General features: G+C 38.9%; 1 protein-coding gene across 8 annotated transcripts in view; it reads left to right on the forward strand.

Moving 5' to 3' along the window:
• FRMD3 (FERM domain containing 3) overlaps window positions 1–16,563 on the forward strand; it is a 352,790-nt gene that overhangs the window by 193,853 nt on the left and 142,374 nt on the right. For all 8 annotated transcript variants that reach the window (XM_069575856.1, XM_069575860.1, XM_069575862.1 and 5 more), the window contains one exon: window positions 9,726–9,768. In XM_069575856.1, coding sequence (XP_069431957.1) covers window positions 9,726–9,768 — 43 coding nt within the window. The remainder of the gene's footprint in view (window positions 1–9,725; window positions 9,769–16,563) is intronic.

Raw genomic sequence — 16,563 nt, forward strand, 5'->3', positions numbered from 1 at the left:
ATGGAAATTTGTTTAGTCACTTCTGTGGAATTTCTTTGGTCCTGTATTGCATATCTGTCTAAGCATTGAGTGTTAAAAGGTTTTAATATGGTCAGCAGAGGTAAAGGGACCAGATTACACTCTGAAATGAAACAGTTTTGGACATCAGTGTCTGATGATCTCCATTTTCTGAGAGTTTAATGATCAGAGATAGACAGTAAATAAGTGTTGTCATCACTGAATTAAAATAGCAAGTTTGTTAAGTACTATGAAGGGCAAAGATGAATTACTACTAACATGTAGGACAGGAAAACCTTTAGGCTGGGAGTCAAAAAAGATCAGAGACTAAGAGAATTGCAGCTGTTAACTATGTGGGATTAAAATATGAATGAGACTTAGAGCTCCATATAATAAGATGAATTCCAACTAGAGAAAAGGATACCCCATCATTTATCTAAAATATGTTATAATTAAACTTTATAATAAATTAATGCTGAGATTAACTTAAAAAAAGAAAATATAGATCTGAATCTTAGGCCCTAAAATGAAATGGATCTAAAATTTTAAAGAAATTTAGGTTACAGATGGAGATTTTGGGAGTCAATGAGCTCCTCACTATTTTAAAGCCCTGAAGAATAGATTGCAGTGTTAAGGGAGAGAGTATAAGTTGAGAGGAGAATCTGAAAGCTGAATAAATGTCCATATTTTAAAGGATGGTCCAGAAGGAGAAACCTGCAATGAAGACTGACCAGGAACATACAGAGAAGAAAGAATAGAAGGAGGGGAGAGGGAGAGAGAGAGAGACATTTTAGAAGCATGGGTAGTTACAGAATTCATAAAAAGGAATGAACTGCAATTATTGCTCAAATGCTAAGAGATTTGGCCCCAGGAAGGCTGGGTCAAATCCTGTCCCTGCCATCTGCTGTTTGTATGACTTTGACAGCCTGTGCCTCAGTTTCTTTACTTGTTTAATGAGGATCCTAAAAGCAACTGTGCCATAGGGTTGTTGTTTAAATGCATTATTCCAAGTTATCAACATATAGAACTTATCCTTTTACTTATTCCATGCTTTAAAGAGTTTGAAAAGATCCATGAGTCTGGCAACTAGGAGAGCTTTGAACTTTAGAAAAGTTTGGTGATAGTATTGTTAAATTTATATGACATGACAGCAAATGTTCCACAGTATGTAACTGGGTACTGATAATGGTAAAATCCATTGTAACAAGCATGAAAGAAGCCCATAATTTCCTTAATGATTGCATTTTGGTATTTTAATGTACTTTAAAATGCACATCAATAAACTTTTTTTTTTTTTTTTACAAACTCTATTGTATTTTCAGACCACTATTAGTTTTTTTCTCATACACTATGGATTTCTTGAGGTTGGCACGCAAGGGTCAGGATGACACTCATCTGTTTTTGTAAATAAAGTTTTGTTGGAACACAGCTACTTCTATTCATTTCTGTATTGTCTGTGGCTGCTTTTATGTTCCAATGGCAGAGTTGGAGTCCTGACAGAGACCATATGGATCACAAAGCTTAAAATAATTACAATCTGGTTCTTTATGTAAAAAAAGGTGCTTTTGCTCTCCTGCTCCTACAGTGTTTCTTCTCTTGGCAGTTACTTCTGTTTTGCTCATCCCTAGGAACCTAGAAAGCAAACGCAGTTATGGCTGAAGGAGTGAAAAAACACTATTCCAAAGCCATGGAGGCTTTCTTACATAGATTGGCTTACAAAAGAACAATAACTTCTGAGAATACCTGATCTACAGATATTTTTGTTGCTGTAGATTTTATTGAAACTGGAGTGGAAGTCATTGTTACTAGGAGTGAAATGACTAAGGCCTAGGCTAACTTTCTTATCCAGGACACTGTTAAGGCTGCCTTCATTTTGATGGCATTCTTTTTTTCCCAGCAAAGGGCTTAGAAATGGCATAAATTGGCTAGCTAATGCAGGGGCTGAATTACTCTGGGGCTTTGTCCAGGTGGGACGTGAGAATCAGGCCACCTTTTCAGATCAGATTTGGTTACTATTGAGGAGAAAAACAGTCTCCTGTTTGGGAAGGTCTATTCATTATTGTTTAAAGCCCCATTGGTTACTTAACACATTTCTCTAGTCTATGGATTAGTTTTGTGTAGAGAACCAAGGGTTTTGAGAAAGATAAGAGAGAGGTGTGTAATTTATTCTGTAATCATAAGCTAGGTCAGTTTCAACAGAAGCCCAGCCTTGAAGATCACTAACTTTTACATTGTTTACTTTTGGTAGCTTTTAAAAAAATCTACCAATTTGAAAATCAGTCTACTCAGTCATAAATCACCAACTCATTTCTGCCATCTTTTTCTCCATATTTGCCAGAATTAGAGAGTATGAAAGAAATGTACCATTTCTATGATGAGAAAGAGAAAAATTATCTTTTAGAGCTAAATGCAGCAGCAAAATTAAAAAGAAAGAAATATTTGTTGGCAACATTCTCATCTGCTTCAATTCATAGTATATGAAATGTGAGACCTAAAGGAACCTTAGAGGTTCTGAAATCTGCTACCCCCAACCCAGAGATAAGAACTGGCTTGAAATGTGGTCAGATTTTCAATGCTGAAACCAGTGCTGAATTGGAACCCTTCACAGGGAACTTTCAGGCTACTAGGGCTCAAGTCTAAGGCAAAAGGAATAAAAGAATTTGAGAATTCTTCTTGAGTAGAAGAATTTCAAATACCATGGAGGGCAGTTTTGGGTGGAAAGTTAGGGAGGCTGTCTTAGGTTCAGTTCCGAGAACGCAAATCCTGAGATAAAAATTCCAGTTTTATTAGGAAATGTTCCCAGAAGGAGACTTGTAGGGGAGTAGGGGATTGGGACATTAAGAGAAGGAGGGTGTGCCAGGGTACGATGTTAGGCAGTCAGAGAGAGAGTAACTTGGGCTCAGTTCCACAGAGGAGTTCAGGAAGAGTGTAGGTCATGGCCAAGGGAAGAGGGAGTATTTAACCTCCCACATCTGTCCCTTAGTTGTTGTTGTTGTTCAGATTCTCAGTTGTGTCTAACTCTTTGTGACCCCATGAACAGCAGCATGCCAGGCTTCCCCATCCTTCACCATCTCCTGGAGTTTTCTCAGACTCATGTCCATTGAGTCAGTGATGCCATCCAACCATCTCATCCTCTGTTGCCCCCTTCTCCTCATGCCTTCAATCTTTCCTAGCATCAGGGTCTTTTCCAATGAGTCAGCTCTTTGCATCAGGTGGCCAAAGCACTGAAGCTTCAGCATCAGTCCTTCCAATGAATATTCAGGGTTTATTTCCTTTAGGATGGACTGGTCTGCAATGGATTCCAGTAACCTGAGGGCAGCCTTCTTTAAAAAAAAAAAAAGTTAACTCTTGTATAACTAAAGGAAAAGGGAACCTGGGCTGAGCCTTCAGACACTCTTCCTGCAGACATCTTCCTAATACCTTCAAATCATGCTAAGGATGCCTCCTCTGTTTCATCTTTCTGTTGAAGCTCAGTAAGTACAATCAGTGATTGGGTATTACATTCCTTAGTCTTTGAAAATTTTATTCTAAATAAGATTCGAGGAAATGAAGCTTTCAGCCACAAATTCAGATATTTGGTTGGCAGGTTTTCGTTGCTTCCTCTCTCTAGGAATATCAGTTTTCAGCAAGGAAACAGACTTTAAAAGATCACATATATTCCAAATAGCAATTGAAGGGAAAATAGCAATGTGATAAATGTTCTAAGCCTTACATCTAATTACCAAGCACACCACAACATGGTTGTTATTTTCTCATGGGCGTGTAATCCATCTGTACATGCAATCTCAGCAGGAGGTGTTGGTATAGTACAGACTATTTCATTGTTCAACTCCTACCTCTAAAAGGAAGAATGAAAAAATGAAAGTGAATTATCTGTTCATGTAGCACAGAAGGCAGGTGGGGTAGGGAGGGAGAGAAGAAGAGAGTGACAAATATGGTCTCACTGAGAGGGCCCATGTCACCAACTTAAGAATATCTCTCAGTGAATGGGAAGAAGATCAGAGGGAACAGCTGGTGTTTATTCAGCCTTCACTATGATTCAAGCTCTGTTCTTAGAGCTTCTAAGTGAGTTAACCCACTTAAACCTCATATGATGCTATAACTGAGGAAACAGAGGAACCTGATGGAGGTCACACCACTCACTAGTAAGTGGCAGAGCTGGCTTCTGAATCCAGGCCTTCTGGCTCCTGAGTCAACCCTGGGTGCCTGGCTAGATTTGGCATTGGCCTGTTATGTATGGATTCTTCCTCTTGAGTCTAACCTACATGAAATCCACTTTTATTCTTTGGATGATGTTATTTGGATGTTCAGTCTTGTCTGACTCTTTGCAACCCTATAGACTGTAGCCCTCCAGGTTCCTTTGTGCATGGGATTCTCCAGGAGAAAATACTGGGGAGGGTTGCCATTTCCTTCTCCAGGGGATCTTCCCAACCCAGGAATCGAACCCATATCTCCAGCAAGTCTCCTGCATTGCAGGCGAATTCTTTACTGTGAGCCATTTTCATGATGGAGTTTAGCTATTTCTTTTCAACTGATTTTTAAACAGTCATGTACTGTACAAATGCATGTGACAATTGAAGTTAAAGTATCACAGATAAAATGGAAGTTGTGGTTTCATGGTTTTCTTTGACTAGCAACCTTAAATTCCTGTTCTCTCCCTGTAACCCACCTCACTGGGTCAGTTTAGTATCACTTCAAATGTTTAAAAATACATTTAGATGCTTGTTAAGTCTTCTTTGAAAATATATGGTACTGTTTTGTACTTTTTATTTAAAAAAGAAAACACATTTAATCATATGATACCATAGTTCAGCTGCTGCTGCTGCTAAGTCACTTCAGTCGTGTCCGACTCTGTGCAACCCCATAGACGGCAGCCCACCAGGCTCCTCTGTCCATGGGATTTTCCAGGCAAGAATACTGGAGTGGGGTGCCATTGCCTTCTCCAACCATAGTTCAGAGGGTCTCAAATTGTCTTGGTTTATGGCTCTTTCAGTATCTTAGTAATTATTTCATGGTGCTCTAGGTCAAAAGAATATTTAACAGTTCCATCTAGTGAGAATTAGATCCAAAGAACTTAATAAGTATTTATGTCCTAACATAGCCATTATAGCCTTAGTAGCCATTCAAAATATTACACACATGAAAATAGTATCCAGTTCATTCTTAACCATAATTACCTACTAACTGTATGTGCCTATTGGACACTTCATGGCTCTCAAACCCTGGGATCAGATCAGACACTGCCACACTCGTTGCCTGTTCCACACCAAATTTCTGATTTGCACAGAACTTCTTCTTCTTCTTCTTCTTCTTCTTCTTCTTCTTCTTCTTCTTCTTCTTCTTCTTCTTCTTCTTCTTCTTCTTCTTTTAATCACAGCAACCATGGGAAACCCAAATTTTGAAAAAGTATGACGTTAAAAGGAATTCAGTGTGTGCTAATATTGGGACTGTGGACCTCCTTGAGCTCAGGGTTTGCACGGAGTCCTGCAGATGTCTACTGTGGCTGTGCTTCCCTGTGCACAATTTGGGAACTAACTGTGGTCATGGTTATAAATTTTGCAGTTCACTTTTTTCATCCTACACTTTGCCTTGGGGATTCAACCATGTTGCACATAAAGATCTACTTCCTAGAAAAGACTGCCACAGAATCTCCCAGATTTTATTTACCCATTTTCCTGATTATGGCCATTAATGTTATTTCTAATATTTTGTAATTTTATATAATATTGCAGTGAAAATCCTTGTTTCATTCCTCTTCATTCACATGGCCAAATTAGGGTAAAGGAATTGCTAGGCCATAGGCCAGTCAGGTTTTTAAATTTTAGTGAAAGCATTAGTCACTCAGTTGTATCTGACTCTGTGATCCCATGGACTGTAGCCCAGCAGGATCCTCTATCCATGGACTTCTCCAGGCAAGAATACTAGAGTGGGGAGCCATTCCCTTCTCCAGGGGATCTTCCCGATCCAGGGATCAAACCCAGGTCTCCAGATCTAGGGATAGATTCTTTACCATGAGTCATCATGGAAGCCTTTGAAATTCAGTGCATACCAATAAATTGAGCATGACCCTCTTTGAAGAAATGATTCCCTAAAATTCTCTAAAGCATGATTACTTCCAGCTTATTTTTCTTATAACTCTATATCCTATGACTATCCCATTGGGGAAGAATAGTTGTTTTGGAAATGTATGTAGTAGTTAAATTTTAGACAAAGGTAATTGAGAAACAAGGGCAGGATATGAGTAGGCTGAGAGGAAGAGGAAGATAAGAGCTGATCAGAAACTGCTGGACATATTATGTAGGACAATGAGAAGGCCAGATCATTTATAGTAAATAATTTATGTAGAGCACAGATGGTAAATACCTTGCAGGCATGCCTTAAATGTTCCCTCCCCTTCCATGGGAGACATAGCCAATCCATCATGAATGGCAGACATAACCAATCCATCATGACATTCATTCTCCCCAAACCTTCACCCAATCTTGAGTTCTCCTCACAACCCTGGGAGATTACCATCAACTTTTGTGAGCACACAAAATGAAATTTGCCTGTCATGCCTGGGGGCAGCGAGAAGGTGGGAAGATAGGTTGAAATTAGGCAGAGAAGGGCTATGGAGTTTAAAGAATGCCAGGCAAGGAGCATTTGGATAGCTTATTTACATTTCAGACTCTGTTGACAAAATGACTGGCTATCCTCCTCTGTGAAACAATAGCAGTAGGTATTGATCTCAGGCTGCTATTATCTGTTTTCGTGCCTTAGTTCTAAAATCACCAAAGGCCCCTTTTATTATTCTTTTCATGTGTCCCATATATTGAAAAATGTGGTCTCCCAATTAAACTGTACTTATTAAATAGCAATGACAATATCAGCAAACAAGCATTCACTGAATATTTTTCACATGACAAGCACTGTTTAAGCAACTTACATTTATTAATTTTTAAAATCTTCACAACAACCTTACAAGGTAGGTACAATTACTGATCTCATTTTATAGTTGTAAAATAGAGACAGAAAGTAAACATTTTGTAGCTGGTAGGTGGTGTAATCAATACCTTTCTCATTGTTCAATTTTAACTGTGTAAAGTCCAAGCATAATTTCTGATTAGAAGGAGATAACCAAAAGTACAGTGGTGGTTTCCAAGGTCTGGGAGAAAGGGGGAAATGAAAGTTAATGTTTAATAGGTAATTTAAATTTTACAAGGTGAAGAGTTCTAGAGATGGATGGTGGTGATGGTAGCACACCATTATAAATGTGTTTAATACGCCAAACTGTACACTTAAAAATGGTTAAGTTGGTGAATTTTATGTTATGTATGCGTGTGTGCGTGCTGACTTGATTCAGTCATGACTGACTCTTTGACCCTATGGACTGTAGCCCACCAGGCTCCTTTGTTGGGTTTCTCCAGGAAGAATACTGGAGTGGGTTGCCATACCCTCCTCCAGGGGGATCTTCCTGATCCAGGGATTGAACCCACATCTCTTATGTCTCCCATACTGGCAGGCATATTCTTTACCACTAGTACCATCTGGGAAGGCCCATGTTAGGTATCAGTTCAGTTCAGTCACTCAGTCATGTCCGACTCTTTGCGATCCCATGGACTGCAGCACGCCAGGCTTCCCTGCCCATCACCAACTCCCAGGGTTTACTCAAACTCATGTCCATCAAGTCAGTGATGCCATCCAACCATCTCATCCTCTGTCATCCCTTCTCCTCCTGCCTTCAGTCTTTCCCAGCGTCAGGGTCCCAATGAGTCGGTTCTTCACATAAGGTGGTGAAAGTATTGGAGTTTCAGCTTCAGCATCCTTCCAATGGATATTCAAGACTGATTTCCTTTAGGATGGACTGATTGGATCTCCTTGCAGTACAGGAGACTCTAAAGAGTCTTCTCCAACACCACAGTTCAAAAGCATCAATTCTTTGGTGCTCAACTTTCTTTATAGTCTGGCTCTCACATCCATATGTGACTACTGGAAAAACCATAGCTTTGACTAGATGGATGTTTGTTGGCAAAGCAATGTCTCTGCTTTTTAATATGCTGTCTAGGCTGGTCATAGCTTTTCTTTCAAGGAGCAAGCATCTTTTAATTTCATGGACGCAGTTACCATCTGCAGTGATTTTGGAGCACAAGAAAATAAAGTCTCTCACTGTTTCCATTGTTTCCCCATCTATTTGCCATGAAGTGATGGGACCAGATGTTATGTATATTTTACCACAAAAATATAAGGGAAAAAGGAGTTAACCAGGGTTTCCAACATAAGTTGGTGGAATTCTGGCCAGAAACAAAGAAATTTGCTATATTAGTTTGATTGTGCAACAGGTCAGGGATAAATGCACGGTTTTCTGGCAGATTCTTCATTTAGAAGAATTAGATTTAAATAGCCAGGAGACCCCATTTTTCTTTAAAGAGTGCAAAGATCTGAAACCCTAGACTGGAATCTGCTGACTGGACACTCAATTCTCTAGTTCCTAGGAAGGTAGGGGGTGTTCACCGAGGAGAATAATACATTTTAGAATGAACTGGCCAGTGGGGAAGCCACAAACCCAAGGTAAAGGGCCTCTGCACTAGAATTGCACTGAAAGCTGGCGTCACCATTTCTTCACTTTGCCATTTCTTTGGCAAGTTCTTTAACATCCCAGGCTCCAGATTTCTTGTCTGTAAATGGGGTAGTAGTGATGGCTCATAGAAACTCTGGCACTTAGTGAGCCCTCAACAATACTAGCTCCTAATTCAACTTCATGGCTATGTATTTACATCAAACAATAGGGATAATACAGAATCCTGAGGCTTACTGGATCCTGCAAATGAGATAAACTGAGGTGTAAGTGCTTGACTGATGGTAAGTTTCCTCCTCTTCTTTTGTCTCCAGTATCTAGTGAGAGAGGGTGCCCCATAAGTGAGGACTCCCCAACATCTTGATGGATACTCAGTGGCACCCCTCTTACCATCTGTCTATCTAAACTTCTGGTGTATAAAGTGATGCTTCCTGATAGTCCTTAAGCAGCTTCAAGGGCATCATGTTTTGTAACATCAAAGGCTGCCCTGGGGTTGGCATGTCAAAGTGACCTTCACTCATGGAGTGGAGAGAGCTGGTTGCTGGGTCCAGCATTGTGTCTGCTTCAAATACTTATTGGTTACATGATTCTGAGCTATTCAGGATTTGGGGCTTCTTTGTTTTGTGTTGCAGCTGATTTTTCTTCTTGACAACCTCAGGCCTCTGAAATAAGATGTTTGAAATAATTTGTTCCTCCCTACTGTGAAGGGAGAACTGCCTCTGTGTGTGACAGGGCTAATGGTTGCTTGCCCCACTGTTAACTTGAAAGGATGGTCCTGGACTGTGACTCTTAGAGGTCACAGATGTCAAAGTCTTTAACAATCTGTGGCTTGCCCAGAGTGATGGAGCTCAAAGAATCACCTAGGAGCCAACAAGAGCCACTGGAACATCCCATTTAAGTGCATATTTTCTCCCTTGTCCTTCTCTCCTAGCAACTGTATGACTCAAATACTACTCAGAAAGTATTAATTCTCTGTAATTTATACACTTGCCTGTGATATTATTACTGTCCAATTGCTCATGTTGATCTTCAGAGGGTGGAACCCCAAGGAATATCTATGGGGAACTGAGGCTGTACTTTGGAAAAAGAATATCTTTGTTAAGTTCCTTTTATTAAGTATGCATCACATGGTCCAGCCATTTGACCCACACTCTCTGCTTTTTTTTCTCCCCAGCACTGGCTTGAACCTAACAAGTCCATCTCCAAGCAAATGAAATGTAAGTGTCAATCTGTGGGTTCGCTTTTGGTATGAAATGTCCAATGATAGATTCTGTTTCTTTACGAAGTTTCTCTTGCCAGGAAAGAAATGGATGGAGTTAAAGATCTGGGGGTGGGGAGGCTTCTCCCTCCCTGTGAGCGCTGTGTAACTTCTCCTCGCTTATTTGCTGGCTTTGGTGCTCCCCATGGTCACTATTCCTAGAGGCCTGTGTCTCTCCCCATCCCCACCATCTTACCCTCATGTTTCATGGTCGAACAGGGGCACAGGTGCCTAGTTCCCCTTTGATTGTGGGGTTTGGTAGTAAATGGTTCAGAGTGGAAAGTCAGTGTTGTGGGGGGATGGTAAGAGGGGCAGGTGTATTTTGAAATTAAAATCTTGCTGATAACGTTAATGAAGATTGAAGTATTCTTGTCCACCCCTCAAGCTCCCCAATATACTTTCCTGAGTAATGTTTTCAAGCTCTGGTGTTGTGACCTGCCTCCCCTCCTCCCCCGATGAGCTCTTGGAAAAGCTGGCTTGGGAGACATCTCTGTAGTGCATAGAATATCTGGCCATCCACTTGGGGGCATTGTGAATAGGGTGTTGCCTGCTGGTCCTGGGTGGCATGCTGTTTTGTCCTGGTCACCTGTGCTAGGCTGTAGTCAACCTGCTTTTACTTATGGTTTAGAGGAGAACTTCTGAAATGCACCTCAGAAATTCATTGCCTGCCCTGGAGTCCATTTATCCCTTCATGTCAACCTTCCCAGGACTCTAAAATGTGGGTGATAAGTCAGTTTCTCATCAGAGATCAGGTTAGTATGTATTAGCTCACTAGTCATCATTCAAGGGAGTCTTTTCTTTTTTTAAATATGAAGAAATTATTTGAGGCAAGGTTTTTAAGTAAGAGAAGGAAGAAACTGAATTATGATGGCAAACTAGTAACCAACATATCAATTCCTTAACTCTTCCCTTTTACTCTCCTGCTCTCTCCCTTTTCTGTCCTCACTCAGACCTCTGTCTGTCCCTTGCCTTTCTTTTCCTGTCTCTCAAGAATAGACTGTCTGATCAGTGCAGGACTCACTGCCAGCCGGGCTGTTCAGGCTAGCACCCAGAACTGCTGTGGGTGAAAGATGCTGCAGGGAGAGGGCAAGAAAGATGTGTGAGGTGCAGGCAAGGGGCAGCAATGCATGGAAAGTTCAGAGAAGTCAGCCCCTTGAGGTGAGGCTGGAACAGAGTTGGGACAACCATCCAAGATTAAGCAGCAGGACACAGGTACCAGGGAGCTCTGTATAGAATGACATGTAGGCTAATGAGAATAAACTAATTTATCTGAAAAAAACTAGTTGATCCTTGGCTTTTATCCCTTAACTACTTTATCCCTTAAAGCTTTAATATTGTTTTTATATATTTTAAAATATTTAGGCAAATTTCCAGTAAAGTTATTTTTAGTAAATCGTTCTTTGACTTTGGTTCTTAAATGTCATGAAATAGTTTCCTTAAGCCACACACATTTTTAAAATATAACATCTATAAAGTAAGATGTATTTCAGTACTTAATAGAAGAGAAAATTTTAAATTGGTGAATATTTTTCTGCTTAAGAGCTTTGTATCTACAATTAGTAAATCTGAACAACCAATTCAGAATATATAATGTTTTGTAAAAATAGTTTCAAGATTGACATATGACTACTGGCTGGTTTTAATCTAACGACAAATAGAATCTGAATTTGGAAAAATAATTGTGTAAAATTCAGTTTCTAACCAGACATGGTGACTCACTGATTCTAGGAACTAGTAAGGTTCTTACCCGAAGGGTAAGGGTCTTACCTGTTACCTGGTCCTCTGTTGTATTGTTAAGAACATTAGCAAACAAAAAATTATGTAATTTTTCTCAAGATCACAAGGCTAGTTTTGTGGTTGTTGATGATGTCTTTTAGCATCAAGAATTTATTGTTTTCTTATACATGTGTCCTAGAAACAGTCACTATAATGTAAATTAGGAAAAAATTTAAACTAAGGCATATAGACTGTTAACCCGGAAAAAATGGGTCCAACCAATCCATGGAACTCATCCATGAACTTATCAACAGATCTGGTTGCAGAACCCCAGGCAGCTTCCTCTTTGGTTGTTGTTCATTCGTTGTGTTCAACTTTTGCAACCTCATGGACTGCAGCACACCAGGCTTCCCTGTCCTTCACTATTCCTGGTGTGCTCAAATTCATGTTCATTGAGTCAGTGATGCTATATAACTATCTCATCCTCTGCGTCCCTCTTTTCCTTTTGCCTTCAATCTTTCCCAGCACCAGGGTCTATTCCAGTGAGTCAGTTCTTCGCATCAGGTGGCCAAAGTATTGGAGGTTCAGCTTCACCATCAGTCCTTTCAAAGCATCAAGTCCATTCAGGCTTGATTTCTTTTAGGATTGACTGATTTGATCTTACTTTGGTTGTGGATATGCAGTTTATATTCTGACTGCCTTTGAGGAGATAGTAAGAGAATAATTCCTTCAATGAAGAATTTACTCCATTCCCATCTCACTCATGAGTGATAACCAGCTTTCCAGTCCTTTGCCCTGACCTCATTAAGATCCCTCAGACTATGTGGATTACCAGAGTAGTCAGGAGACCAGCTCTCCTGATGAATAAACTTTCTACAAAATCGTTATTATATCTTACTAGTATTTTTAAAAATAATTTTTTGATAGTATCATGCTTGTGGTTTTTCTAGCAGTTCAGAAAAGTTTAAACTATTTCCTTTCTCTTCTCCCTTATATCTCCATGCTTACTTCAAAGAGATAACTAACAATATTTGTATATCCTTCTGGAAATTTTTCTTTACATATAAGTTCCCCCAACTTATATAAGGCCTTTTGTAAACAAAAATGAAATCAGTCTCTATGCATGACTCTTCATCTTGTCATTGTCTTAATAATTTTAGAGTTTTTAAATCAAAATGAGTGATTGATGATTAACTTCTTTTAAAAAATGGTTTTCAGGAATTCCTTAGTGGTCCAGTGGTTAGGACTCTGAGCTTCCAATGCAGGGAAGTTGGGTTCTATCCCTGGTCAGGGAATTAAGATCCTGCATGCTGTGTGGAGAAGGTAAAAAATGAATAAACAAAAATTTTAAAATGGTTTTCTGATATTTAATTGTATACATCTATGTGATTTACTTATTAATGAACATCAACATTGTTTATAGTCTTTTCCTATTATAAATTATGCTGTAGTAAACATGCTTATATGTATATTCTTGCATATTGTCCATCTGTACTAGAATTTCCTAAAAATAGAATTGTTGGATCAAAAAGAATATACATTTAATCTTTCCTTAGAGATAAATACCCATCCAAAGAGCTTATAGTAATTTACTCCTCTAATGTTACATGAGAGTCCTTATTTCCCCCAAATCTTGTTAAAAATAAGTATCATCAAACTTAACTTTTACGGTGACCTCAAATCTATTAGGAAAATGCAATATTTGATTTAAAAAAACTGGACAGTCATTAATTATAAATTTTAAAATTGAGAAACTTCTTAAACTAGTCTTATTTCTCCTCTGAACTTAGGAGTTACTTTAAATTTGGCTTTTTAAATGAATACACGGTAAAACTGGCTTCGTTTTGTTCTATAGTGCTGTGAATTTTTAACACACAGATTTGTGCAACCATCTTCACAGTCAGGATACAGAACACATCTCCCCAAAAACCTTACTTTTGTGGTCCTTTTGTAGTTACTCTCCACTCCCCAAACAACTAACAACCACTGATCTATTCTCTGTCAATATAGTTTGTATCTTTTGAGAATGTCACAAAAATTGAGTCATACAGTTTGTAATCTTTTGAAACTGGCTACTTTAACTCAGCATGAATAACTCAAATTCATCCAAGTTCCTGTATTTACCAATATATGATACAGAAAATTAAAAGAATAGTTGGTCTTTGAAAAAATCAAGAAAAATTGATGAACCTCTAGCAAGACTCATGAAAAAAAAAAAAAGACACAAACTACCAATATCAGGAACAAAAGAGGAGGTGTCACTACAGACCCCACAGAACAACTCTAGGTATGTAAGTTTGACAGTTCCTCAAAACCCACAAATTACCAAAGCTCACCCAATATGAAATACAAAATGTGAGTAGTTTTACAAGTAAAGATACTAGATTTAAAACCTTCCTGAAAGAAAATCTTCTGCCCACTTGCTGCTATTTTTGTTGCTGCTGGAACCCCTTTTCTTGCTCTTCAGGCCTTAACTAGGAGCTTCTAAGTTTGTACTGATGTCCAGGTATCTCTGAGTTCTGTCCAGGGGACACAGAAGAGAATATGTGATGATCTCAACACTGGTTCGCTGATCCTTTTAATTCTTGTCTTTGTTTCCAATCTTCCTGCTATTGTTTACTTTCCAGAGACCTCAAATTGCTGCTGCACTGTATTCTGTCCAGGTATTATAGCTGCAGTCAATACAAGAAACAGAATGGGGTGTAATTAGTCCATACTACCCAGAACTGAAATTTTAAAGTCAACTTTTAATCATTCCTTGTACATTAGGTAAGAATTTAGATAGGCTTTATTTACTTGGGAAGCACTGAGGGAATATCTTTCTCATTTCCCTTTTCTATCATTGTATCCATAGGTACAAATGTGGAGTGAGCTGGTGATTATTATTTTCTTTCTAAACTACTCAGATAATAGACTGCCTGTAAGCAAAGTGTTAAATGAAGTGCGTATTTTGAATGTTTTGTTTTCAGAGTCCTTGCTTTCCATGCAGGAATGTTGCTATGTAATACACACTGACTTCTCACTTCAAACCTACTAGCTTTTAGCCTTGTCCCCATGACTCTGGAATGTAGCCCAATGTGTATATATAGAGAGACACACATCAAGAGGACAAAAATTGTATGTCCAATAGGATCTATATAATCACACAAATTATACAAGCATGTAAAGGTTTTAAAAAGTTATTATGACTCAGAAGTATGGAAGTGAAGTGAAAGCCGCTCAGTCGTGTCCAGCTCTTTGCGAACCTATGGACTAATACAGTCCATGGAATTCTCCAGGCCAGAGTGGGTAGCCTTTCCCTTCTCCAGGTAGAAGTATGGAAATGGAACCTTATTTCCCCATGATTGAATTCCACTTGCTGTGTACCCCTGTCTCCTCTGAAAAGTTTAACCTTGTTACTTCAGGGTAACTCAGGATCTGCCAGTTTAGTATTTGATCTCTTTCAGCAAATTACTTAGTGAATTCATAATTTAAGTATGAAAATGCATACCATATGTTGTCCTTCTCCGCAAACAGTATCATGTGGCACGAGAAGCAAACTTAGCATCCATCATGGCTGCAAGGGTGACATCTCTCAAGCCCAGAATCCTCTGAGTCCTGCAGGACTCCTGTGTCTTACACGATTTGGCCTCTGGTTGCTGGCACCGCTCCCATTGCATCCTCTCTGGATGCAGTGGTGCCACTAGAGTGTGCGCTGGCATGTGCTGCTGAGACCTCTGGCTCCTGCCATGGTCTTGACCTTCACGGCTATAGGCTATAGACTCTGCCCTCCTGTGGTCCCCACTGCACGTCTCTTTCACTGGTTGCATCTCAGCACATCTGTATTCACCACTGAGACAAGCTGAAATTGCTTAGCCTCTTCCATGCCATGCTTCAGCCTCAGGGTTGAAACTTGGCACACTATCTATAAGGCTCACTCTCTGCTTAAACACGTCATGCTGCCATTTCCTTGGTGTGCTCCAAAGTTCCAAAGGGTCACTTTCCCTAAGCTCTGGGATTTCTTTGTCTTGCCCGTACCCTTCACTCTGTTAGCCAAGCCTAGGGTGCTGAGGGATCTGAATTCCTTCTCAGAGCTCCATAAAACATCTTAACCTTGGTTACGTCCTCTCTGGATCTCTCCAGGTTCTCCACCTGCCTTACTTCCCTACCCCTTTCCAACAACTAATATGGCTTTTAACCTTTGATATAAAATTAACATTCTAATACAATAGCTTTTTTATATACAAGCAGTAACAGTTTCTCAAATGTAATAAAAAAGAAGTGCTATTATTTTTAATAGCAATAACAAGTAAAAACATAAATTTCTTATAATTTGTAAGATCTATATAAATAAAACTATGAAATTTTACTGTGGAGTTACTGTACCTAAGAGAGCTCAATAAATGCAGACTTCTCATGTTTCAGGTTAATATTAATGAAATCAATTTGTCACATATTAATATATACATTCAATAATTTTTCACATCACAGTTTCAATCAGGTTCTCTATGGCATTTAACAAATTGATTCTAAGGCTTATTTGCAAAATAAAATGCTCAAAAGTAGCCAATAAATATGCAAAAAAGAACAATGAACAATGATGGAGTGCTTGTTCTGTTAGATAGCAAATCAAGGACTATGAGCTATAGTAATTAAAAGAGGCCTCATGATAGACTCATAAAGTAATTAAGATAGAGTTAGGAATAGGAAAAGAATCAGTAGAACAGAGAAAAACAGTCCCATTATGTTTGGAAATATAGGTTGTAAGAAAGGTTATATTTTTTATCAGAAATATAAAGATTCAAGGTATAATTTTAGGGTTACGTGTTCACTTGGGGAAAAACTAAAGCCATCCTTCACATCATGCATGGGATTAATAACAAATGAATTCAAAAGCTAAATATATTTAATAATTTATAGGAAGTTTAAGTAAAAATTTAGGAGTTTTATTTTTTGGTAATACTTTATTTTTTGGCCTTGTTAGAGGATGTCAGACATGACTTAGTGACTAAATAACAACAGAGGATTATACAATAAGCAAGTGATTTGCTATTAATCT

The sequence above is a fragment of the Ovis canadensis genome, chromosome 2 (assembly GCF_042477335.2).
Source record: "Ovis canadensis isolate MfBH-ARS-UI-01 breed Bighorn chromosome 2, ARS-UI_OviCan_v2, whole genome shotgun sequence".
In the NCBI taxonomy this organism is placed as follows: Eukaryota; Metazoa; Chordata; class Mammalia; order Artiodactyla; family Bovidae; genus Ovis; species Ovis canadensis.